At 41.2% G+C, this 23,605-nt stretch overlaps 6 protein-coding genes across 6 annotated transcripts; 2 read left to right on the top strand and 4 right to left on the bottom strand.

The window, feature by feature from the left end:
• The first annotated feature begins 290 nt into the window (after window positions 1-290).
• LOC111475622 (probable disease resistance protein At4g33300) lies at window positions 291-3,897 on the top strand. The gene is given in 6 exon segments (XM_023119923.1): window positions 291-1,179; window positions 1,597-1,973; window positions 2,067-2,422; window positions 2,511-2,716; window positions 2,878-3,366; window positions 3,369-3,897. Coding segments are annotated over 6 exon segments (2,463 nt in total). The 5' UTR covers window positions 291-485; the 3' UTR covers window positions 3,710-3,897.
• A 902-nt stretch (window positions 3,898-4,799) lies between these two features.
• Window positions 4,800-8,929, bottom strand: LOC111475636 (nucleobase-ascorbate transporter 3-like). Its single transcript, XM_023119927.1, has 14 exons — window positions 8,617-8,929; window positions 8,088-8,185; window positions 7,806-7,982; window positions 6,930-7,030; window positions 6,763-6,838; window positions 6,626-6,685; window positions 6,367-6,551; window positions 6,173-6,269; window positions 6,006-6,092; window positions 5,862-5,920; window positions 5,676-5,767; window positions 5,513-5,590; window positions 5,245-5,405; window positions 4,800-5,159 (listed from the first exon to the last, which is right to left on the bottom strand). Exons 1-14 carry the CDS (start codon window positions 8,771-8,773, stop codon window positions 4,941-4,943), a joined length of 1,647 nt encoding a protein of 548 aa, XP_022975695.1. The 5' UTR covers window positions 8,774-8,929; the 3' UTR covers window positions 4,800-4,940.
• Window positions 8,930-10,798: 1,869 nt separating this feature from the next.
• On the bottom strand, window positions 10,799-13,619 carry LOC111476692 (thylakoidal processing peptidase 1, chloroplastic-like). Its single transcript, XM_023120464.1, has 6 exons — window positions 12,576-13,619; window positions 12,003-12,071; window positions 11,859-11,927; window positions 11,640-11,726; window positions 11,482-11,549; window positions 10,799-11,275 (listed from the first exon to the last, which is right to left on the bottom strand). Exons 1-6 carry the CDS (start codon window positions 13,278-13,280, stop codon window positions 11,158-11,160), a joined length of 1,116 nt encoding a protein of 371 aa, XP_022976232.1. The 5' UTR covers window positions 13,281-13,619; the 3' UTR covers window positions 10,799-11,157.
• Window positions 13,620-15,270: 1,651 nt separating this feature from the next.
• Window positions 15,271-19,316, top strand: LOC111476577 (lysine histidine transporter-like 8). Its single transcript, XM_023120294.1, has 5 exons — window positions 15,271-16,023; window positions 17,414-17,547; window positions 17,909-18,336; window positions 18,431-18,562; window positions 18,629-19,316. Exons 1-5 carry the CDS (start codon window positions 15,641-15,643, stop codon window positions 19,112-19,114), a joined length of 1,563 nt encoding a protein of 520 aa, XP_022976062.1. The 5' UTR covers window positions 15,271-15,640; the 3' UTR covers window positions 19,115-19,316.
• A 26-nt stretch (window positions 19,317-19,342) lies between these two features.
• LOC111476578 (ent-kaurene oxidase, chloroplastic-like) lies at window positions 19,343-21,816 on the bottom strand. Its single transcript, XM_023120295.1, has 8 exons — window positions 21,494-21,816; window positions 21,230-21,390; window positions 20,988-21,149; window positions 20,780-20,920; window positions 20,457-20,711; window positions 20,218-20,379; window positions 19,935-20,129; window positions 19,343-19,857 (listed from the first exon to the last, which is right to left on the bottom strand). Exons 1-8 carry the CDS (start codon window positions 21,660-21,662, stop codon window positions 19,543-19,545), a joined length of 1,560 nt encoding a protein of 519 aa, XP_022976063.1. The 5' UTR covers window positions 21,663-21,816; the 3' UTR covers window positions 19,343-19,542.
• A 583-nt stretch (window positions 21,817-22,399) lies between these two features.
• On the bottom strand, window positions 22,400-23,476 carry LOC111476386 (vegetative cell wall protein gp1-like; the record flags this gene model as incomplete). The annotated part of the gene is made up of 1 exon (XM_023120024.1): window positions 22,400-23,476. A coding segment is annotated over one exon (1,077 nt), but the record flags the coding sequence as incomplete, so codon positions are not given.
• Window positions 23,477-23,605: the final 129 nt, after the last annotated feature.

Raw genomic sequence — 23,605 nt, forward strand, 5'->3', positions numbered from 1 at the left:
AACCCTTGCCAGGTGGCAGGTAGACGGAGTTTAAATTAAATTAAATTTAATCTCTCATGTTTTGTTTTTTAGTTTTAGAAAATAAAAATGAATAAAAACATAGACAAATTTGAGAGCAAATTCGTATTAATTTTTTTTTTCCTTCAAATTTGTTCATAATGTTTTCACAAAAAAGTAATATTTTAAAAAGAAGGGGAAAAAATCGGTCAAGGTCTTCTAAAAAAGTAATATTTTAAAAAATAAAAAATTATATATATATTTTTTTTCTTTGACTAAAGATGATACGTCCACTCTGATATTGATGGCCGCCATTCTCATTGTCACAGTTACAAATTAAGGCCCAAAAATGAACGCAAACCGCTCAAACACAGTACTCGTTGGAAGGATTTCGTAATTTCGATTAATACTGGTCGGAACCGAAGTTTAAATAACGAAGAGCTTCAGTTTCCTCCCCCGCCATAACTTTTTCTCCAAAAGCTGCAACAATGGAGGTTGCAGATTTCTTCGTTGGAGAGATAGTCACCGAGCTTCTCAAAATGATGGTACAACTTTCGTCAAAATCATGCCACTGTAAAGCGATGGCAGCTCAAATCGCCAATTCGCTTCAGCAAATTTTGCCGATCATCGAAGAGATTAAGTACTCGGGGGTTGAATTGCCCGCTCATCGCCAATCTCAGTTAGATCGCTTCAGCGAGACTCTCAGGAAAGGCATTGAGATTACCGAGAAGGCTCTTCAATGCAGCCGATTGAACATTTACAGAAACTTGCGGCTCGCGAGGAAGTTGGAGAAGCTCGAAAAGGATATATGTCGCTTCATTAACAGCACCTTGCCGGTGCATATACTGGCCGATGTGCACCACATGAGATTCGAGACCACTGAGCGGTTCGACCGGCTTGAAGGAGTTTGGCTGGAAAGGCGACTCGAGTCGATGAAGATTAGGGCAGACGGTCCCGTAGAGGGAAGGTGGTGGGCTGAGGAGGCGTTTATGAGGGCTCGGGAGGAGGAAAGGTATGAGACTAATTCGGTGAATATAGGAATTGGGTTGCGTGTGGGCATGAGAAAATTGAAGGAGCTGGTGATTGGAAGGGGCGATTTGACGGCGGTTGGGATTAGTGGACTTGGGGGTTCGGGGAAGACAACTTTAGCCACAGAATTCTGCAATGATCCTGAAGTTCGAAGTGAGTTGCTTTTGTTTTGTTCGCCCTTTTCTCTCGTTTTATGTAAATGTTTTGGATTTTCGTTTCAATTCCAGTAGTTTGTACCATATCTGTTTGGTTTTCTGACTTTCAAAGTGAGATTTTTTTTTTGTTTTTTCTTGCCCCTTTTTCTCTCCATTTTCGTTTCAAAACTAGTATTTAGTAGTACTGTATCTGTTTGTTTTTCTGACTTCGAATCAAAATAGATTAGAGAACTTTCACTAGAATTGGAAGTTTCTTGTCAATGAAGTGAATATCCGTTGAGTCTCCCTTGGATACAGTAGCTTTAAAGGGGCCTATAGGTACTTCCTTTTGGTGTGAATTTCTGTGGAAAGTGTTGGCTTCTTTTTGTAGGAACTGTCGGATTCTAACTGCTGTTGCCTGTTGCCACCTTTCCAGGACACTTCAAGGAGAAAATTTTGGTCTTGACGGTGTCACAGTCCCCTGATGCGGAGCAACTGAGGAGAACTATCTGGGGATATGTAATGGGTAGCGACAGTGTCTATTCTTACGATCGGATTGTCCATGGGAGGCCTGCAAATTCAGCTCTTTTGGTGCTGGATGATGTGTGGTCAATCTCAGTTCTTGAGAAGCTCATTCCAAACATATCGGGCTGCAAAACTCTAGTGATTTCACGATTCAAATTCCCTGAAGTTCTTAGAGCTACTTATGAAGTAGAGTTATTGAGGGAAAGTGAAGCGATTGCTCTGTTTTGCCATTATGCTTTCGGACAACAGTCAATTCCCCTGGTTGCTAACCATAACTTGGTTAAACAGGTAAGGAACAAAACTTTCCTTCGTTCAACTCATTTGTTGGCAAACAGATTGGTTGTTTTATTTCACTCATTTGTTGGAAAATTTTCTTACAAGGTTGTGAATGAATGCAAATGCCTGCCTCTAGCTCTTAAAGTCATAGGAGCGTCTCTCAGAGAACAGAGCGAGATGTTCTGGAATAATGCAAAGACTAGGTTGTCACGAGGCGAGCCTATCTGTGAGTCCCACGAGAACAAATTGCTTCGAAGAATGGCTATTAGTATGGAACACCTCTCAAGTAAAGTGAGAGAATGTTTCCTCGATTTGGGATGCTTTCCTGAAGACAAAAAGATTCCTCTTGATATTCTAATCAATGTTTGGAAGGAGTTGCATGATCTTGACGATGAAGAAGCTCTCGCTGTCCTTTTCGAGTTATCTCAGAAGAATCTCCTTACCCTGGTTACAGATGCACGGTATCAACCTAACTATGTTACATCACTTATTTAAGTAATCGTTACAGACATCACGACGATATGTCCACTAAATGCTTGATTGGTGCAGTGGTGGTGACATCTACAGCAGTTATTACGAGATGTATGTCACTCAACACGATGTCTTAAGGGACCTTGCTCTTCATTTCAGTAGCCAGGAGAATGTAAATGACCGCAAGCGATTACTGATGTCAAAAAGTGAAATGCAACTTCCAAAAGAATGGTCAAGGAAATCAGATCAGCCGTTCAATGCTCGACTGGTTTCAATTCACACAGGTGACTCATTGTTTTCTGTCAAAGAAAGATAGACTTGTAAATATAAGCATCCAAAAACATTTTTTAGGCAAAGAAATACAATCTCAAATTTTTTGGTTACAAACTTTTTAGGCTGCGTTCTTTAAGTTTAAGCTCATTTTCATTACGCATTCATGCCGTAGGTGAAATGAAAGAAATGGATTGGACGCAGATGATATTTCCTGAGGCTGAGGTGCTGGTTCTAAATTTCTCTTCGAGTGGATACTTCTTGCCACCGTTCCTTTGCAACATGCCGAAGCTGAGAGCACTAGTTATGCTAAATAACAATGCAACACATGCAACTATCAGCAATTTCTCAGTTTTTTCTAGTTTGATCAACCTGAGAAGCATCTCGCTGGAAAAGGTTTCCATTGCGCAACTATTCGATGCTTGCGCCCCATTTAAAAATTTGAGGAAGATATCTCTCGTCTTCTGCAAGATTAAGAACAGCCTCGACGAGTCAGCTGCAAACGTATCCCAGATCTTCCCTTTCCTTTTGGAACTCAAAATCGATCACTGCAACGATTTGGTTAAGCTACCTTCAAGCATTTGCGAGATGCAAAGTCTCAAGTGTCTCAGTGTCACCAATTGTCATAGTCTAAGTCAACTGCCTACCATCTTGTGGAAGCTGAAAATCTACAAATCTTGAGACTTTCTGCTTGCCCACTTCTTACAACTCTACCCCCAGGCATTTGTGGACTTTGTTGTCTAAAGTACATTGACCTCTCTCAATGTGTTAACTTGATCAGCCTTCCTGAAGAAATTGGTAAGCTGGCAAACCTTGACAAAATTGACATGAGAGAATGCTCACTGATCAGGACACTACCCAGATCAGTTGTGTGCTTGCAATCTCTCTGTCACGTTATCTGTGAGGAAGACGTCTCGTGGCTGTGGGAGGATTTGAAGAGTCATATGCCTAATCTGTACATTCAAGTCGCCGAGAAATGCTTTGACTTAGACTGGCTCAACGATTAATAGTCAGCTTGGTTGCTGATGTTTTTTCTTTTTATGTACATAACCTTTTCTATTCTCAAAAGTAATTAATGGTGGAAGCCTTTAGAGTTTGAACGCTTTATGATCCACTCATCAATCTCTTGGCAAATTCCAGAATTGTTTTATCAGATCCATCCGATGAGCAGAACTTGAAAAATCAAGGTTATGGATGTATTTTAGTCCAAATGAAAGTAGATGTGAACAGGAAAAAGGTGTTCCCTTCATAGCAGTTGCTAGGAAACTCCAAGTAGACAAATAGAAAAATTGTTTGCTCCAAGGCAGCTTCCAGGAAACTCCCAAGTAGGAGATTTTTGAAGGTATTACAGATATTGACGAATTGGAGGTGTTATAGGGGTCTTCTTCAACCAGTTTCCATCGGGGAATAAACAGAGCCCCACCATCATCATTTCGTCATTTCCCACTCACTGGTTTACAGGCAGGGCTGTCCCCACGATTTGTCTTCATCTGTTTGTTGTTCTTGGAGAGAGAGGAATCTTTGAAACCTCAGAAAGCGACTTAGGACCCTCACCCATCTTTTACTATTTTGGAGTGAAAAGGACTCTTACCTGAAAATCAACCCTTTTCGGTAGAGGATCGTCTGCCTGACTTTGATACCATTTGTAACGGTCCAACTCCACCGCCCGTTATGTATCGTTATTGCACTTTTACCCACTTGAATTTACTTAGTCGTAGACATGCTCATTCCCACGTTACATTGACTTATTAATTAAAACTATGGATATGTTAGATTCAAAGGCAGCCCTCTCCCTTTTGCATTTTATAAGTGGCTCTCTTCCTCTTTGCTTCTCTTCTCGTTGACGAACAGATAAAAGGCATCCTCAATGATGGGAAGTTTCCTTTCACATTCGCTTCCCCAAATTGCTTCATAAAAAATGAGAAGAAAAAATGGGTTTTTGCTTCATCTCATAATATCCCCATTACCCCAAGACTTTTCTGACGCTTTCACATTTCCCTGCAAATTCGAACCTTTTCCCAATACACCCACGTTTGAAATGTGATCAAATGCTCTGAAATTTGTTCGTTTCATTGGATTCATGCCAAGAAAAAAAAGAAGAAAAATCTCTACATGTTGTTTGGAACATATCTGATTTCTCAAATTCACTTCTATCAGATGCAGAAAAAGAACCACTGGTTAAGCTGTATAATTCGTTCATCACAGTACTATAAACAAGCATGAAGCAAAGTAATCATTTCAGTGGAATCTGGTTGGTATATACTCGTTTATCCTCAGAGGAAGGCCGTAAAATTCGTCGTTTCTAACATCCCCTTTCTTATGCTGGAATGGTTTCCACCACGAGACTCCTCGGTCGTTGGTCGATGGCTTAGCATCAAGCGTTTGGTCAAGCAGTGTTCCAATAATTATGGCGACTGTCGGGGCAGATGAGAAAATGGTGTTTAGGATATCATTGAACTGCATAAGAAATGAAGTGTTAGAGGATAGACAACAGTAACAGAACAGAGAGAGTAGTTAGTGAGGGGTCTTTTTTGTGACTGACCCATCCACCCGCTGTTTGAACTGGCCCACTACCGTCTCGTGAACTGCTCGTGACGAAATACTGAGGTATCGAGATGCTGAGGAACAGGGAGAGGCCAATAATGTAAAGGTTTCTCATGGAATTGTTGTTGGTGAATTGCATGAATGAGATCCCTGTAGCAGCTGCAGATAAGAAATGCACGGAATCAGCAAAATTTCCATCGATACGACGAGAACCGAAAACTGCGGAGATGTGTTTTGTTAAGCAATTACGGAGAGAAAGGACTCACCAACAATGCCGAATAAAACACAGTATATGGCACCAAATATCGGTAAAGGAATGGATGCAAAGAATGCACCAAACTTTCCTGAAAGATGAGGGAAATATGACGAGAAGCGAAGGATAATATGTCGGGACGATTACCGCAATTGATGAAAGAAAATCAAACGAACCAAATATGGAGAAGAAGATCATGAACGCAGTTGATATCTGCACAACCCTCCTGCTTCCTATGTGTGTGAGTCCAAGAAGGCCAACATTTTCACTGCAACATCATAACCAGCCAAGTTAGCAGAAGCATATTCTAATATTTGATTTTCAATGGAGAAGAAAATTTTGTAATGAGAAAAGCTCCTTACACAGATGCAGAGTTACCAGCGATGCAACCAAAAATTCCCTCGACCAACAGGCCAATGCCCTGCACGACACGTAGACTCGATGGATGGAACAAGTTCGTGCAAATAAATATGAGATAGAAAAACCATGGTGTTTTACAATTATACCTGCAAGCCGATACTCCGGTTAAAAATGTATGCTGGAGGTGGTGTAGCGCCTGAAAGCCGTGCTGCTGCAAAAAATGTCCCAGTTGACTGCACTAAAACAGAATTTAAACGTCAAAGACTTCGAAAGCTACTCCAGAATTTAGCTTTTGATCGACTTGAAATTTGACCTCAGCAGATGTAACGAGTGTAGCCCCCATAAAGCCGAAGACATGGCTGGCACGAAATATCGGAGTACCCCACTGGAATGGATAAGGGACTCTAATCCTACACAAAGCACCAGTAGAGATTGTTTCATTAGAAGAGTAGGAAGACAAGTTCCTCTGCCAATATAAACACTACGAAACCAATTCAACGGACATACCAAGGGGCAGATGACATAAGGAACGAGCGATCTGTACGGCAACTCTGTTTAGTCACCTCCCGGACATGGTTGTAAGCTCCAGCTACAGTGAGAATAGCAGCAAAAGCCCAAACAAGAGTAATGCAGATAAGCAGACCAAACCTCTCAAGTATGACATCAACCCGCGGATGGATACGCCTCAAATACTGAAAAACCGTACACATTGAATGAATTAAAAGAAACAAAGCACTGATACGAAAGTCTAAGAGAATGCAAATACCTGCTGGCCGACAACAAGGAGAATCAACATGGGCAAGCCAATCTCCACACAATTAGCAAGCTGCACATAGAACAAACCGCAAATTCATACTTCTCGCTTGATCACTTACATGCATATGGAAGGGTTCGGAACTTTACCATTGGGAAGCCTCTCATAAACAGACCAAGACCAACCACAGTAACCAGAGGGACAATAACTACAGGAGTAAAAAGTCTGACAAAAAAGAGGAAATCCGTGATGAGAACAAAAGAATTTCCAGCGTTCCATGATTATCGTTGAAAATAGTCGTTAGAAGAATTATTACCTTGTGAGATGCCCCCATGCCCTACTAAATCCAAGTATAATATTTATGATTGAAGCAACGATCAACGACCCTTGGATGGTACGGACAGTGTAGGTAAATCTCTGTGAAACACATCACATACAAAGGGATTACATTCACAAAATCTAAAACAACTTGATACCACGGAGTATAAGTTACCCAAAGTCAAAAGAATTCAACAACAAATAAGACATGGCTTAGATGGAGAATTGATGGCAAACCGTCGTCGTTACCAATAAGAAATAGATTGGGTTATGATATGAGCTTGGAAGGGGCATCACTTTAGAATGCAAGGGATCCTTTTTCACATAATTCTATTGTCACTTTGTAACAGCTCAAGCCTATCGCCAGCGGATATTGTCCTCTTTGTGCTTTCCCTTTTAGGCTTCCCCTCAAGGTTTTAAAACGCGTGTGCTAGAGAGAAGTTTCCTCACCTTTATAAGGAATGCTTCATTCTCCTCTCCAACCGATGTGGGATCTCATGTGGACGCGTTTTAAAACTTGTGAGGCTAACGACGATAATGTAACGGCCACAGCGGACAATATCGGCTAGCGGTGGCTCTCTCTTCATTAAGTACTATACCCAGAATTGTTTGAACAGTTTGAAAGAATCTGAAAATGCTTTTCGAGAGTAGCACTTCCGAAGAAAACACTCATCCAACCAGCATTCTTCAATGAAAACAATAACTAAGTACTTCCAAAAGGATCCTATGGAAGCTAATCAATCAGGAGTATGCAAGGTTTGAGTTTGACCATAAAAGAGTAGTATGAATTGTTAAGTCATTCTTCAAAACACTGAAGATATGACAGTGGAACAGGTAAACAATACCACTCAAGAAACAGCTAAACATCATATACCTCATGTTCACTCGAAAAGGTCCTATCAGAGAAATCATTGATGATTGAAAGCACGGGTAAAATGAAAACCAACGACGACCGCATCACTGTCGGAAGTCTTGATCCGAGAGCTGTCTGAAGTAAAGTGTTCAACCCCGCAGTAAAGAGCAAAGTTTGAATCACTCGAGCTTTATCACCCTGTCAACATTTACAACTTATCAGCACTAATCAGATTAAAAACATGACAAAATGGTTCATAAAGCTTTGGTTCTGACAAAGAATACTAATTCATAGCTCACTCACAGGGGTGCCGCCCATTCTAGGCACGAGGGTAGTGGCAATAAGAACTATAGTCCCAAGCACCACAATATAGTGCTGAAAAGCCAGCAAAACAGCTTCAGCTGCAAAATCCAATCGGTCCAAAGCCCTTTAGAATTCGAAAAAGTAAGAACTACCACATAGATGAGTCGAGAAATTTGGATTAAAGCTGAATAAGATCGGATGAGATTTTAGAACTGAACTCAGAACCTCAGAAGAAAAATAACACAAATCAGAACACTTTAAGCTGAGTAGAAACAAGTGACCAAGGTGAATCGGAATAAAGATCAACAAAAAGGAACCCATATGGAAATAATATTTAAAAAAGAAAAAAAAGGAATAACCAAATCCTGCCCTGAGCTTAATCCGATATTTGATAGAAAAAAGGAACCCCCAGAAATAAAGATTCAAACTTTTTCAGATTTCCAATCAAATTACAAAAAGAAAAGGTTACACGAGAGGAAAAGAACATGACCCATAAACCAATCAAAGAGAGAGAGATAGAGAAACTGACGCCAAGAAGGATTGGAGTGGATGCAGTAGTGCAGCTGTTGAAGTTGCTCTGCCGGAGTCCAAGTGGGTCCTCGAGACAATGCTAAATTCGGCGGCGGTGGCGGCGGAGTCACCGTCGCCGGCGAAGTATGCTGGTGGGTGGCGGCGGATTCCCCCATAAACTAATCTTTCAGCAGCTTCTCTGTTTGGGGTTCTTCACAAGTAGCAAAAAACTGCAACTCTTTTAGCAGATCGGCCGACGCTGGGGGGAAACAGAGAGAACAAAACAAGGAGAAAAGAAGGAGAAGAAGAAAGAAAATTGGAAGACAAATTTTCTTATTTTAATTAAGTCATTAATTAAAGATTATAAAGTCCACTAACAAAATTAATGAGTAAGGAGTTTTTAGTGATGAGAGCTGATAGAAGAAGGAAGTTCGGGATTACATTAAACTTGTCGTATTTACGTATAAAGCCGTCGGGTTTGCCCTCCATTTTGTATTTATTTACCACTGTACCATCTCCTTTTTCCCCTTATTTTCAAGTTTAGTTTCGGTTTTTTATATCTATTTTGATTGTGTTTCTTTTTAAATCGCTTCAACCATTCTTAAATTTCAATATTGTGTTTATTATATTATTTTTAACTTATAATCTTGTAGCTAAAATATTAATATTCTTGACAAATATAAAATTTTCAAAATTAATTAATTAATTAATTTATCATTTTATGTCCACTTTTTGGGCTTAGACATGGCTTTATGACTAGATTACTTCCACAAAAAGCAGATAGGATAATAACGAGGGTAATTAAATTGCAAGTTGGTGCATATTTTAATTTTCTAATACTTGAATTTTATTTTAATTTTGTTAGACTTTTCGGAAGATAAATTTTGTTAATAGAATATCAGGTAGATGATTTCAAGTATGGTCAGTAGGGAAACTTTGATTAAATATAATATTAATTTTACCAAGATGAATTATTTTATTAAAATTAGAAAAGAAGGGTTTGGTGGCACGTTTGTAATAGTGTAGAAAAAGTAGGGAGACATGCGGGAATATGGCGTAAAAGATAAGGCGAGGGAGGGTTGGGAGGATTTCAAATTTCGCGCCAGCCACGTGAGGGCCACGCGGGGAGTTACGGGCGATCCGCCATTCCCATAATATATAAACATGGAGTGCAATAAATACAACCAGTGGAGTTTTTAATCTTTTTTTTTTTTTTTTAAATTTAATTTTTAAAATTGGGTTAATAATTTTCAAAAAAAAAAAAAAAAGAACAATGGCACCGACCGCCGTGGCCCATCTGGAAATCTGGCGAAATAGGGAGCTTTTTTAGGGAATTAAATATACGTTTGTGCGTTGAGTCACATGGGTCAGACCACTGAAATCTGAGCTGAGTGGGAATTTGACGTGGCGGAATCCTGTACCTGCCGATCTCTTCATATTAATGTGTATAACGGTAATATCTGCTACAAATTTTGGTTTCATTTGTTTCAATAATTGTACCCGGTTTTGTAATTGCTAGTGCTCTTTACCATTAATAATGCAATCAATTAAGCTTCCATAGGGCATGTTTTGGTTTTATAATTTATGTTTTAATTACTCCCACACTTTTTTTTAGATTAGACCACTGCTTTTTAGGTCTTTTCATTCAAGTTTCTCATATATAGTGGTGAGTCTCACAATTTTAAAACACATCTACTAGGGAGAGATCTTCACACCTTCCTAAGGAATATTCGTTCTCCCCTACAACGAATGTGGGATCTCACACACTCACAAACAATTTTAAAACACGTGAAGAGATCTTCATACCCTTCTCTAAGGAATATTTCGTTCTCCCCTCCCACCAATACGGGATCTCACAATCTCACAATCTATCTCTTCTCTTGAAGGCCATCGTTCTCGCTGGCATACGCCCCATGTTTTGGCTTTGGGATACCACATAAGGATTTACACATATTTGTGGAATTTCACATTGGAGGAGACTAAGATGTTGCATAATGAAGCTTTTGCTGTTAAAGTGTCCATATCGTTGAACATCACCCATCTCGTGGGCTTTCATAGTTAACCCTATCCTCACCAAAAGCTGCTGCCACGACATTTTTTTGTTCGAGGAATTCGAGGATTTTAGAGTTTTAAGATAAATTCTGCCAAAAATAGAAAGAAGAAATGGGCCTTGCTTTGGGTTTGGGCTCCAATAAAACATATATGAAAACACATTTTGCAATACATACACGAATCCATCTACTTCACAATTATATATACAAAGTGGGCAAATGAAGCTCAAGGAAACACTATAAATAAACGCTCTCATCTTCATATCAATTCTTTTCCCAGACCAATGTGGATCTGTCATCAACTGAAATCTAAACACAACGGCAGCTACGGCTTCAACCAAAAATAATTTACAGATGAATATAGTTCCCATCCAAAGTTCTAATTTAGCTCCCAGCACTTGGCCAAACAAAAAACAAAAGAAGAAAACAAATGGACGGGTAATTTTAGAATCAATATCAAAATGTTATAGAGATTCTATCTCTGCAAAAAGACAGCAGATGGTGAAGCGTCAAGAAACTACCACATCTTTCCCTGAATTTTGCTCACATGCAGTATCAGAAACCTTCGACGGTGGCCAGTATCGGAATACTGATCTACCAACAATGTTTTCGACAGGAAGTGGACCCCTGGAAAAGCCAAATGAAAACACTTCAGAACCATTTCGATGATTCGTTAACGTTGAACTATTATCTAAAGACTTGGATGCAATATCTAAAAGAAATTCGACAACAGACCCAATGAGAACAAATAAGGAGCTGGTTTGCCAGATTATACGGATAACATGTCCTGTTGAGAAAAGTGTAGCAAATCGAATCCGAGATAGTCAAATTACCAGTTATGAGAATCAAAACTGTTGTTGCGATTGTCTCCCATTACGAAAACATAGCCTTCAGGAACAAGCTGCAAGACAACATATGACATCCAATAATTTGAGTGTACATGCTCTACCAAATATAAATGTGTTTAATCAGCAAGAGTGGGATGTAATACCACTGGATCCATGTTATAAGAAAGTGGCTCCAAGATAAACTTCTCATTTTGAGCAACACCATTTACCAAAAGTTTTCCATCCCGAACCTGTAGCCATAAAACAAAATGAGCATAGGGAGTCGGAAACTTCCATTATAAATTGAGTTATGTTCAACCGGGTCAGTAAGAACGAAGAATTGAGACTCGGTGAAATCATTCAAACTGATGAAAACAGCTAACCTCAACACAATCACCAGCCTTTGCCACAATTCTCTTGATGAATACATCACTTGACTTATAACCAATTTCCTGCAAGTATACCAGAATTTTCAACAAGAGATCATCGTCATACGTTTCATAAAAATAGAGATCGTAGACGCTTACCTGCAAAATTGGAGGTGCCTTAAATATGACAACATCGGAAACACTTGGCTTTCTGAAAAAATATGACACCTGAAAAGCAAAAGAAGACTGACTAAGTTAACGAAGAAAAAAGTGATCAACAATTTCAAACAAGTTATTTATCATATTACTCTTCCTTCTTCAACAACCATCAAACACTCGCTTCAGTTATCCTCTCTATATTTCATTTGGCAACTGAAACGGGAAATTCAAGCCCTTAAGAAAGCAGGGTTTATACAAGAGATATAAAAGAAAGTAAACTCCGTCGCATAATGTACACCATTATCCTAAAAACTGTCCATCAGAACTCCAGCCACATTCCTCCATGGTCACTCAGCATATGACAATTAAAACAAGCTGACCCTTCTAGGCAAATAATGGGTAAAATTCATGGCTCTTGAAACATTTGATAAATGAAACAAATTTGGCATAGTAATTTTAACATTTTCATATCAATTCAAACATATAATTACCAACCAACAGTCATAACGAACATTCTTTTGTAATTCTCGAGATATTTAAAACTAAAATTTCAGTAAAAGAGCATTGTCTGACCTTTTCAGCCAAGATGCGATCGCCCACATCAAGGGTGGGATACATTGATGAAGAAGGTATAGACCTTGGCTCAGCCAAGAAGGAGCGGAAAAGCACACTAACAGTAAACGCTGTAGCGATGGCCTTCGCATCCTCCGAACAGTTATTCAAGAAGCGCGATATCCAGCTGCTCTTCTCTAACCGCGGAGGATTGGGGGGCTGGCTCATGCCCTCGTCCATGGCGCTGTCAAAAACTCCATAACTTTCTAATTCACCGCTTGCTAAGGCTGGAATCGATTCATTACATGGTAGCCACTTCGACCCCTGTAAAAATGGGATAATCGAAGCGGCTCTAAAGGAAGAAACGCCAAATACGCCCATGGCCATTGGCGAGGAAGCGGAAGTACCTGCAGTTGACTTCATAATCGAGATCAAACCTAGAACAATGGGGCTTTTGCAGCTTTCACCAACAATTTCTCCGGCGATGGTGCCAAACGCCGATGCCGAATTCTTAACCCAACATTTCGAATTAGACGGAGGGACGTCGGAGCGGTAATTGCGCACCGAACCGGAAGGGTCAAATTCCGGCTTCTGATTCGAGCCAAAAATTCGAGATCGGAGCCAGCATTCGTGAACGGCGCGACAACTACCGACACGTATTGAGGCAGATGTTGCAAGGTTTTGAGCGACATAACTCGAGAAGGAGACGGTAACCCTGATAGCCATATCTGTAATATAGAAAACCTCAATAAAATGCTAAAGCAGAGAGCCCTCAGTGACTAGAAATGTATTAGAACAAAAACCCTATAAGCCGACGACCGTCATTCTGTCGGAGAAACAAGTGGGCCAACGACAGAGAGGAAGAATCGAAAATAGCGGCTAAGTTGGGAGACAAAATCCAAAGCGATTAGGGGCTTGAAAAAGCAGAAACTAGGTTTACAGTGAGAAAAAACGGGGAGCTAATCGTCGGCACGGACGGAGGAATTTCTCCCGGCGCTCTCCTTCGGAGAGAGCGCGAAGATTCTACGAAGGGATTGTGTGAGCAGGAAAAAACACCACGTATTAGCGCGTATGGGGTAGTAAAGAAGAAGGTCGTGGATGAATTTGGCCTTCTCTGCATCTTTATTTACGATTTTGCCACTCCACTATATATTCTCTTCTTTTTCTCCTTGAAATATTTGTTGATTAATGTTTATTTCGTCTCCCGCTTTTATTGCTCATATTAAACTAATATCAAATTTGTGTATTGAAAATTTGTTAAATTTGTATTGGTGAAAAGAAAATATTGTACAACGGTGGCATAGCAGTAAATATTGGTCTAAGGAATGGCTAATTTAGGCTTTTGATACGAAAACATTTGGTATGGACTTTTTTGACTGATTGAAATATAGCCAGCAGCTCCGAGGCTGGATGCTTCGTGCGAACTTCTTGGACACCCAAAAAAATTGGACAATTCACTTGGTGAAATGACAAAAATGTCCCTTGTTCACACATCAAGCCGTTATTTTCATTTTGTTGGTCAGAAATAAAAGTTTTGGAGCATATAAAGTAAAGATATATTAATTTTAGTCAATCATATCGATAACGTAAATGTTGTTGGCTGTTTGATATCCATAAAGTGACATACCTGCTTACGTCACATTTTATTGGTGGAACAAATTTGTTTGAAGGTCTTTGTCCAAATAATAGTAATAAATGGTAATAATTTATGTGAAGGTCAACCTTTATTTCCCCATCTTTTTAAGTTTGATTTTTCGAATTTTTTGATTTACTTTATTTTATGGATACATTTAGTTTAACTAAATGTATTGTTGAAAAAGTTTTTACTATATTAATAATTTTTTTTTAATTTTTGTTTAAAATTAGTAAATTTACTAGGTATGAATTTAAATTTTGTAAAATGTTAAATAAGTGAAATATAACCTAAATTAATAAAAATACCTATAAATTTTAATATTTTGTATTGAAAAACACCTATAATTTTTTAAAAGTTTTAATAATACCTTAAAACTTTTTAAAAAAAAAATATTTAAAAAGTTTTATTAATATCATTTACTTAAGTAGTCTTGATACTATACATTTATAAAAAAAAAATGTTCAAAAAGATTATTATCGTCCATTTATGGACGAAAAACGTCTATCAACATCTCATTGATTATCTACAAACATTTTAGTGTTACTTTAGAAGGTTAAATGTTTTTTTTTAAACGTGGTACTATTAGTAAATATATTTTCTAATTTTTAAAAAAGTTTTAAAGGTATTTTTATTTTTTATTTTTTTAAATTAGAAAGTACTAGTGAAACTTTTTGAAATTAAAAAATATAGTTTAAAAACTTTTAAAAGTAAAAGGTAATTTTGAAACCATTTTAAAATACAATATTTTTGAAACATTAATGGTTTCATTTAAAATTAAAATTAGTAGTAAATTTTTTTATTTGGTTGAAAGGATATTTTTTAGATTTTTTTTAAAACTAAAGAAAGTATAAAGTTGAAATTTTTTGTATTAATTTAACCTAAAACGTATCTAAGCTCATGTTTATATTATAGCAAATAAAATGTATCCTAAAAAGTTAGAATGGTGTCTTTGTTATCATTACTTATGTGTGGCGGTGGTGCGTGACAGTGGATGACAGAAATGGCGGGTTTTGTGTCTTGACTCGGAACCCGACTTGGGTCCGCACGCTCATGTCGGGGTCTCACTCAAACTTGACCCTCCCAACTATCGCCGCGTATACTTCACTCGTCTCCACCTTTCGCTTTCCTTGTCGAATGAGCGTTAATTATGTCGGAGATAGTGACAGAATCAATGGCGGGCAGCTTATTTCTGGTCCAAAAAGATGAAGCCAATCTTACAAAATTAGGCATCCCTTCATCATCCACTGACCCCAGCTCTTCTTCAATCAACCATTTTGTAATTCCATTTTCATCCACTTTCACTTTCACTTTCACTTTACCCTCACTTCTGATTCTCTATATCAACGCCCTCAAAATCACTGCCTCCTTCACTTCCACGCGCCTCCGCTTCAGCTGCTGAGCCCCCAACTCAATTCCCCACTACCGGAGACTGAAGAAAGCAGCGTTTGCCATGGAGGAGAGGCCGGAGACGGAGCTCATTTCCATTCCGGCGACCCCACGAGTGTCTACGCCGGAGATTCTGACGCCGACTGGACAGCAGTCGCCTAGGCCGCCTTCTAAGGAGGCAAAGTCTTCCACGGCATGGACTCCGACGTCGTTTATATCGCCGAGGTTTTTGAGCCCCATTGGGACTCCCATGAAAAGGGTGCTGATTAATATGAAGGGTTACTTAGAGGAGGTGGGCCATCTCACCAAGCTTAACCCTCAGGATGCTTGGCTTCCCATTACTGAGTCCCGCAATGGCAACGCTCACTACGCTGCCTTTCACAACCTCAATGCCGGTATCGGCTTCCAGGCTCTCGTGTTGCCCGTAGCCTTTGCCTTCCTCGGCTGGTACCTTCTCTAACCTCATCTTTTGAGCTAATTAATAGAGTCATCACTAGTTGTGCCTTGTGTCAATTTTCAAACGAAAAACACTCTGCTTTGCATTTCAAGAAGAGGTATGTACACCGCCACAACATGACTGATTATTGATAATACAAATGTACAAATAAAAATACACAAGATTATCTAATCTTATTATATCAAGAGTTTAGTCTTCCATTTGAGAAGCCTGCTTCTACATGTAGATTTAGTGAACTCTCTGATATTCCATAGTTACCTAAAGTAGGTTTCATTTTAGATGAACTATGTCTTTTTTCTTGCAACATGGTGCTCCTTGCCCCACCACTACGAATAAAGCTGATTGTAAATTTTGCAAGTAAGGATAATGGGGTGAGAATGAACCATTTCTTATAAGGATGTGAAAATCTTTCCCTAAAAGAAAGCGTTTTAAAATCGTGAGGTTGAGAGCGATACGTAATGGGCTAAAACAGATAATATTTGTGAACGATGACTATGGACAATAAACATGATGCCAGAGTCAAATACCGATCGGTGTGCCAGTGAGGATGCGGGCCCCTAAGGAAGTGGATTGTGAGATCTCACATCGATTAAAGAGGGGAACAAAACATTCCTTATAAGGTGTGAAACCTTCTCCCTAATAGACGCGTTTTAAAATCTCGAGTAGAAACTCAAAAGAGAAAGCCCAAACATATATCGGGCAAGTCCAAAAAGAACAATAACGGTTAGCGGTGGACTTGGGCCGTAACAAATAACAAGACGGGTGAAAATGGTAGAAATCCTGTCAACTTAGTCAAAGCTTTCAATTCACAAAAGTTCTTTTATGCATGTTTTTGGTGGGTCATCTTATCTTTGGATACTTTTTAATGGATTAAGACAGGAATGTATGATCTTTGTTGGGTCCTACTCGAATTATCTCCACTTTTTCTGGTTTACATGATGCCCACCTGCCATAATTTCAGCCTCTAAATCATTATTAGGTCAAACGAAAGCAAAATCAAATTTTTGCAAGTTTTTATTGTATTACAAAAGTTCAATTACTATTTAAGCCCTGCTATCAATTTCTATCGGGTCCTCGTAATTTTCATAATTTGGTTAAATCTGATGTTAACGACACTTTCTGCATTACATATTTTATTTGGACGTTGAACTCTTTACATATTTTAGGAAGGAAGCCTCAAAACATATGAAGCAATAAATGGTAATTTAACATGTTACATGTCATGGTCCCCAAATCAAATGCTTTCTTGAGTTTCTGGGTGTAGTGAAAGACAGAGACAGAGATAGAGACAAGGACAAAGACAAAGATTTCAATTTCATAGAAGATCTGATGTAACCGTCTCTGACTTGGTTTTATCTGTTTTTTGTGGTAATTTTGTAGGAGCTGGGGAATACTATCACTAACCATAGCCTATTGCTGGCAACTTTATACCCTGTGGATTCTGGTTCAGCTTCACGAAGCAGTGCCAGGCAAAAGGTACAACAGATATGTGGAGCTTGCTGAAGCTGCATTTGGTAAGATCTCCTTGCACTCCACAAATCCTAATACCAACTTTTATAGACCTGTATGTCATCTTCTTAAGAAATTATTAGAGGTTTGTGATCCCACTTCGATTGGAGAGGAGAACGAGACATTTCTTATAAGAGTGTGGAAATCTCTCCCTTGCATACGTGTTTTAAAACTGTGAGACTGAAAACGATATGTAACGGGTAAAAGCGAACAGTATCTGCTAGCGGTAAACTTGGGCGGTTACCAGAGGCAATTTCCATTAGAAACATGTTAAACAGCATCCTTCAATCTTGGAACCGTGCCATCTAATCATCACTGAAGCGTATTCAACACATTGGTTAAAGGATTTTGTTTTATAATTTTCAGGGGAAAGATTGGGTGTATGGCTTGCTGTATTTCCTACTGCCTACTTATCAGCAGGAACTGCAACCGCATTGATCATTGTTGGAGGAGAGACGATGAAACTCTTTTTCCAAATAGTGTGTGGGCCGCTGTGTTCATCAAATCCTTTAACAACTGTAGAGTGGTACCTTGTATTTACATCTCTCTGCATTGTTCTTTCCCAATTGCCAAACCTCAATTCAATTGCTGGACTTTCTCTTATTGGAGCTGTGACTGCCATCACTTACTCCACCATGGTTTGGGTCCTCTCTGTTAGCCAGCAAAGGCCTCTCACGATCTCTTACGAACCCCTTTCAATGCCATCGCCTTCTTCTTCTGTTTTCTCTGTCATGAATGCACTTGGAATCATAGCCTTTGCTTTCAGAGGCCATAACTTGGTTTTGGAAATTCAGGTGTGCCTTTTGCATCACTTTCTAAACCCCTTACCGTCAATTGAGTTGCTCTTTTTGGTTGAATCTGAATTATGTTTGTTTTGGTGTCTCTCAGGCAACAATGCCATCAACATTTAAGCACCCTGCTCATGTTCCCATGTGGAGAGGAGCCAAAGTTGCGTATTTTTTCATTGCAGCATGCTTGTTTCCAGTTGCTATTGGTGGATATTGGGCTTATGGAAATCTTGTGAGTATCTATCTTTGTTCTTTTCGAGTGAGCTTGGATGGTTAACGATTGACTATTGTTTCGCAGATGCCTTCAGGAGGGATGCTTAATGCTATATATGCATTTCACGGCCATGATATTCCCAGAGGGCTTCTTGCCATCACTTTCCTTCTAGTTGTGTTCAATTGTTTGAGCAGTTTCCAAATTTACTCGATGCCCGTTTTCGACAACTTTGAAGCTAGCTACACAAGTCGTACTAACCGCCCTTGCTCGATCTGGGTCCGTTCTGGTTTCCGTGTCTTCTATGGATTTGTCAACTTCTTCATAGGAGTAGCACTTCCTTTCCTCTCCAGTTTGGCTGGTCTGCTAGGAGGACTCACTCTTCCAGTCACATTTGCTTACCCTTGCTTCATGTGGGTTCTCGTGAAAAAGCCTACTAAATTCAGCTTCAATTGGTACTTCCACTGGACATTGGGCTGGCTAGGCATTGCTTTTAGTTTGGCTTTCTCAATCGGAGGAATCTGGAGTTTGGTTACCTGTGGACTAAAGTTGAAGTTCTTCAAACCCAGTTGATCAAAGAATCATCATCAGATCAGAGCAGAGCCGCAGTTCTAAACAAATGAGATCTACCTAGAAGTGTGTCATATATCGATATTTTTACGTGGATATAGTTTAAAAGTTCGTAAAATTCTCTATCGAAACATGGAAAATCTGGTTTGTTACTTTGTCCATCTATGTTTTATGGTTTCGTTTCTGATATCAAAATCTCGTCAGTTGGAAAATGCATTCGATTACCGGGCAATATGCAACACATCACTCGAGTATCATTCAGCTAAATTTCCAACTTATTACGAGCTATAACTCTTTATCTGAGCACACCTTCTATTATAAACTGATCTAAAACACCCTAACTTCTCTTCAGCCTCTGATGGTGTCCAAAGAGTCTCATGATAGTTACTTATTCGAGATTCAACTGTCTAAAGACAGCGGAGGACGTTTCATCAGCTGATTCTTGGCTTTACGATTACGTGCAGCGGTTGGAGCTTGCGAGCAGTGAGGCCAAGAGTGTCCACCTTGTCCTCTTCCCCTTCCCCCAGCTTCCACTCAAACTCTTGAACAAGCCTTCCAATGGATGTGCAAGCTATCAGCATTGCCTTGAGAGCACCTGCGCACACCCTCTTCCCTCCTCCAAAGGCCATGGTTTTGTGCAGATCCATTGGATCATATTTCTCATCCAGAAACCTCTCTGGCTTCCATTCCTCAGGGCTTTCCCAACGATCCTTGTCCATGTTGCAGGCGTAAATATTCACGGCGATCTGCGAACCAAACATCATCAGACATAGTCAAATCAAATTACACTGGAGGGTTCATCAAAGGTTACAGGATGGCTCACCTCACTCCCTGCAGGAACAAAGAACCCGCCTAACTGGGCATCTTCATGCACATATCGCAACGGGACGATCGGTACTGGACTATGCTTCCGTAGAGTTTCATGAAACACAGCAGTCAGATACGGTAGCTTCGACAGGTCATCTTCAGTAAGCTTTTCAGAGCCACAGACACTCTGTATATGCTGATATAGATAGTCCTGCAAAGTCGAAAGGTTTCATAGAATGACTTTAAGAATTGGACAGACAAGAAAAACAACAGAAATGGTAGTGTTCTTAGGAAGTTGCCTGTCGTTCAGGATTTTTGGCAAGTTCATACATAGCCCATTCTGTTACAACTAAAGTAGTGTCCGAGGTTTCAATGATTGTCTCCCAAAGCAACATAGCTATCTGATGTTCTGTCAGTGTTTTTGCTTCAGACAACAAGAAGTCAGCATAGCAATTCGTTTCCTGTTAAAGATTCAAGCCAAGACATTAAAGAACTCTCTGCAGCAGAGCAGATTCAGTTCAAGACAACAAAGAACTACCTCCCCTGCAGCAATTCGTTTCTTCTGCTCCTCAATTAGGCTCATCATCGTCACTCGCCTGCGATAATCCATCTGCCTGATCTTATTCTCCACACTCTTGTTGGGAATCCATTTCAGATATGGGAAGAAATCCCTCCAATCAACCTCGATAGCACCCTCCATCAGATCGATCACGAGAACCCTGAACAGATCTTCCCTTGGCAACGTTGTACCGAGCCCATCGACATATATAGACTCGATATCTTTCCCAAGTGTCTGCCAGGGAAATCATGGAAGTTAGATATCTATCCTCCTCTCTAAACAGAAGAACAGAATCAACTCACTTCTTTAAGCGCCAGTAGGAAGAGTTCCGATTCGAATATCTTTCGAAAATTGACAGATTCTGATGGAGAATCCTTCACATGAGCAAACAACTGGCTGGAAATATTGTCTATCATGCTGTCTCTTCTTTGTCTGTGTCTCTTCTGAAAATGAAACAGATCAAACTATTAGATTTAATCCAAATCAAGAGAAGAAGAAGGGAGAAACAACCTGTGCATTAGCTCCCAACACATTGGCCAATATGTACTTCTTGACCATCTTGTGAAAGTCATTGTAATCGCTCATAGCAACCATGCATTTATCAGAAGTCAAGATGGTGAGTGCTTTGCTTAGCTTTCTACCGGACATGGAAGCGTACCTCGTTACCATAGCCTTACAAGAATCAAGACAAGAACAGAGCAGAGTTAGAATCAGAGGACAGAAGTTGGCCGGAAAACAGCCGTAATTCATACCTCTTTGGCGACCTCGGCGGTGTTGAGAACAATCACAGTGGAGGCGCCGGTTCTTATGGAGTAAATCGGTCCGTACGTCTCAGCCCACCGTGCAAACGTTTTGTGAGGCTTCTTCTCCTTCAACTGCAACAAATTCCCCAGCACCGGCAACCCCGGAATCGCTACAAAACCAAACCACCATTCCAAAATTCATTAGATCATCAATTTCACATCATTACCACTAAAACCCCTATAATCAGATCGAGAATCAGAAGCCGGCTGTACCCGGCACCGGAGGGAGAAAATTCCGGCGACTCTTTCTCCAATCGGCGACGAGAAAACCTGCAAGTAAGAAAGAGATGACACCCAGAATGGCGGCTGCCGCATACGGCGGAGCCTGAAGGGTGTCGAGGAGATGCTGCAAGGAGCCGAGAGGATCATTAAAAATCGCCATTTTCTGGAAACAGAGAAACTCGCAGGCAGTGGCGAAGAGTGAGGCGGGGATTCTTATAAAGGGGAGCGGCAGAGAATCGAGAGACCAATTGATGTGGGGAACACAAAAGCTAAGAAAAGAACAGCGGTGGCATTGTGCAGTACGAACATGCAAAGCCAGCAAAAACGCCAACCAAAAGCAAACTCTATGATTATTAATTATTTTTTCCAATTTCAGAAAAACAGAATTTAAAAATCAAAACTTTGGGTTCCGTTATTTTATTGTTGTTGGGTAGCGCTTTTGCTGTGATTCCTTTTCCGCGCCTGTTTCCATTTGGGAAGGAAGTGATGAACGATGATGATCATCCCTTTGGAATTTGAAATATGTTAATGCACTAAGAGTACAAGCAGGGTATCTGGACATCCCTCGAATGACTGAAATTACTATGTTGGCCCTTTTATCTACAAATTATATTTGTCTTCTCTACGGTATTTGCTTTAATTTAAATCGTAACAAGAATATGTTTATCATGGAACATAGATCATGTATATATATTTTGCAATCATTCAAAGCAACACGTGAATCATATTGAATTTCCAATGGCCTTCTTGCACACAGGAAGAGATCGTTACAATTCGTGGGGATCAAGGGTCCATAGAGTTAGTTATTAATGACGCTACCAACTAACTAAGAAACAAAACTTGAAAGAATGAAACTAAAAATGTTTAAATAGAGAGGAGAGTCGTATGACTTGCCACTTAGTAGCCTGGGAACATTGGTGGAGGCGGTGATGAGTACACGAAGCCCAAGTTTGGAGGGAGAATGATGTCTTCGACGGGTGCCTCGGGTGTTGGGGTCGCTGGGGGGCTTTCAGAGTCGACGGGTGCCTCGGGTGTTGGGGTCGCTGGGGGGCTTTCAGAGTCGACGGGTGCCTCGGGTGTTGGGGTCGCTGGGGGGCTTTCAGAGTCGACGGGTGCCTCGGGTGTTGGGGTCGCTGGGGGGCTTTCAGAGTCGACGTGTGCCTCGGGTGTTGGGGTCGCTGGGGGGCTTTCAGAGTCGACGGGTGCCTCGGGTGTTGGGGTCGCTGGGGGGCTTTCAGAGTCGACGGGTGCCTCGGGTGTTGGGGTCGCTGGGGGGCTTTCAGAGTCGACGGGTGCCTCGGGTGTTGGGGTCGCTGGGGGGCTTTCAGAGTCGACGGGTGCCTCGGGTGTTGGGGTCGCTGGGGGGCTTTCAGAGTCGACGGGTGCCTCGGGTGTTGGGGTCGCTGGGGGGCTTTCAGAGTCGACGGGTGCCTCGGGTGTTGGGGTCGCTGGGGGGCTTTCAGAGTCGACGGGTGCCTCGGGTGTTGGGGTCGCTGGGGGGCTTTCAGAGTCGACGGGTGCCTCGGGTGTTGGGGTCGCTGGGGGGCTTTCAGAGTCGACGGGTGCCTCGGGTGTTGGGGTCGCTGGGGGGCTTTCAGAGTCGACGGGTGCCTCGGGTGTTGGGGTCGCTGGGGGGCTTTCAGAGTCGACGGGTGCCTCGGGTGTTGGGGTCGCTGGGGGGCTTTCAGAGTCGACGGGTGCCTCGGGTGTTGGGGTCGCTGGGGGGCTTTCAGAGTCGACGGGTGCCTCGGGTGTTGGGGTCGCTGGGGGGCTTTCAGAGTCGACGGGTGCCTCGGGTGTTGGGGTCGCTGGGGGGCTTTCAGAGTCGACGGGTGCCTCGGGTGTTGGGGTCGCTGGGGGGCTTTCAGAGTCGACGGGTGCCTCGGGTGTTGGGGTCGCTGGGGGGCTTTCAGAGTCGACGGGTGCCTCGGGTGTTGGGGTCGCTGGGGGGCTTTCAGAGTCGACGGGTGCCTCGGGTGTTGGGGTAGCTGGGGGGCTTTCAGAGTCGACGGGTGCCTCGGGTGTTGGGGCCGCTGGGGGGCTTTCAGAGTCGACTGGTGCCTCGGGTGTTGGGGCCGCTGGGGGGCTTTCAGAGTCGACTGG

This window comes from Cucurbita maxima, unplaced genomic scaffold, assembly GCF_002738345.1.
Source record: "Cucurbita maxima cultivar Rimu unplaced genomic scaffold, Cmax_1.0 Cma_Scf00003, whole genome shotgun sequence".
NCBI lineage: Eukaryota > Viridiplantae > Streptophyta > Magnoliopsida > Cucurbitales > Cucurbitaceae > Cucurbita > Cucurbita maxima.

Bases quoted from the DNA above. Each gene is read 5' to 3' on its own strand.
- LOC111476578 (XM_023120295.1), bottom strand. From the start codon at position 21,662: ATGGCGATTTTTAATGATCCTCTCGGCTCCTTGCAGCATCTCCTCGAC. The intron at 21,150-21,229 runs GTATGAATTACG...GATTCTTGTAAG, and splicing joins CCGCCGAGGTCGCCAAAGAG to GCTATGGTAACGAGGTACGC. The intron at 20,130-20,217 runs GCAACTTCCTAA...TCGACTTTGCAG, and splicing joins CCAAAAATCCTGAACGACAG to GACTATCTATATCAGCATAT.
- LOC111476692 (XM_023120464.1), bottom strand. From the start codon at position 13,280: ATGGCTATCAGGGTTACCGTCTCCTTCTCGAGTTATGTCGCTCAAAAC. The intron at 11,928-12,002 runs GTAAGCGTCTAC...GTATACTTGCAG, and splicing joins AGGCACCTCCAATTTTGCAG to GAAATTGGTTATAAGTCAAG. The intron at 11,727-11,858 runs GTTAGCTGTTTT...TTATGGCTACAG, and splicing joins AGGCTGGTGATTGTGTTGAG to GTTCGGGATGGAAAACTTTT.
- LOC111476577 (XM_023120294.1), top strand. From the start codon at position 15,641: ATGGAGGAGAGGCCGGAGACGGAGCTCATTTCCATTCCGGCGACCCCA. The intron at 17,548-17,908 runs GTAAGATCTCCT...TATAATTTTCAG, and splicing joins GCTTGCTGAAGCTGCATTTG to GGGAAAGATTGGGTGTATGG. The intron at 18,337-18,430 runs GTGTGCCTTTTG...GGTGTCTCTCAG, and splicing joins ACTTGGTTTTGGAAATTCAG to GCAACAATGCCATCAACATT.
- LOC111475636 (XM_023119927.1), bottom strand. From the start codon at position 8,773: ATGGGGGAATCCGCCGCCACCCACCAGCATACTTCGCCGGCGACGGTG. The intron at 5,591-5,675 runs GTTCGTTTGATT...CTCATCTTTCAG, and splicing joins GATCTTCTTCTCCATATTTG to GAAAGTTTGGTGCATTCTTT. The intron at 5,160-5,244 runs GTCAGTCACAAA...TTTCTTATGCAG, and splicing joins TTCAAACAGCGGGTGGATGG to TTCAATGATATCCTAAACAC.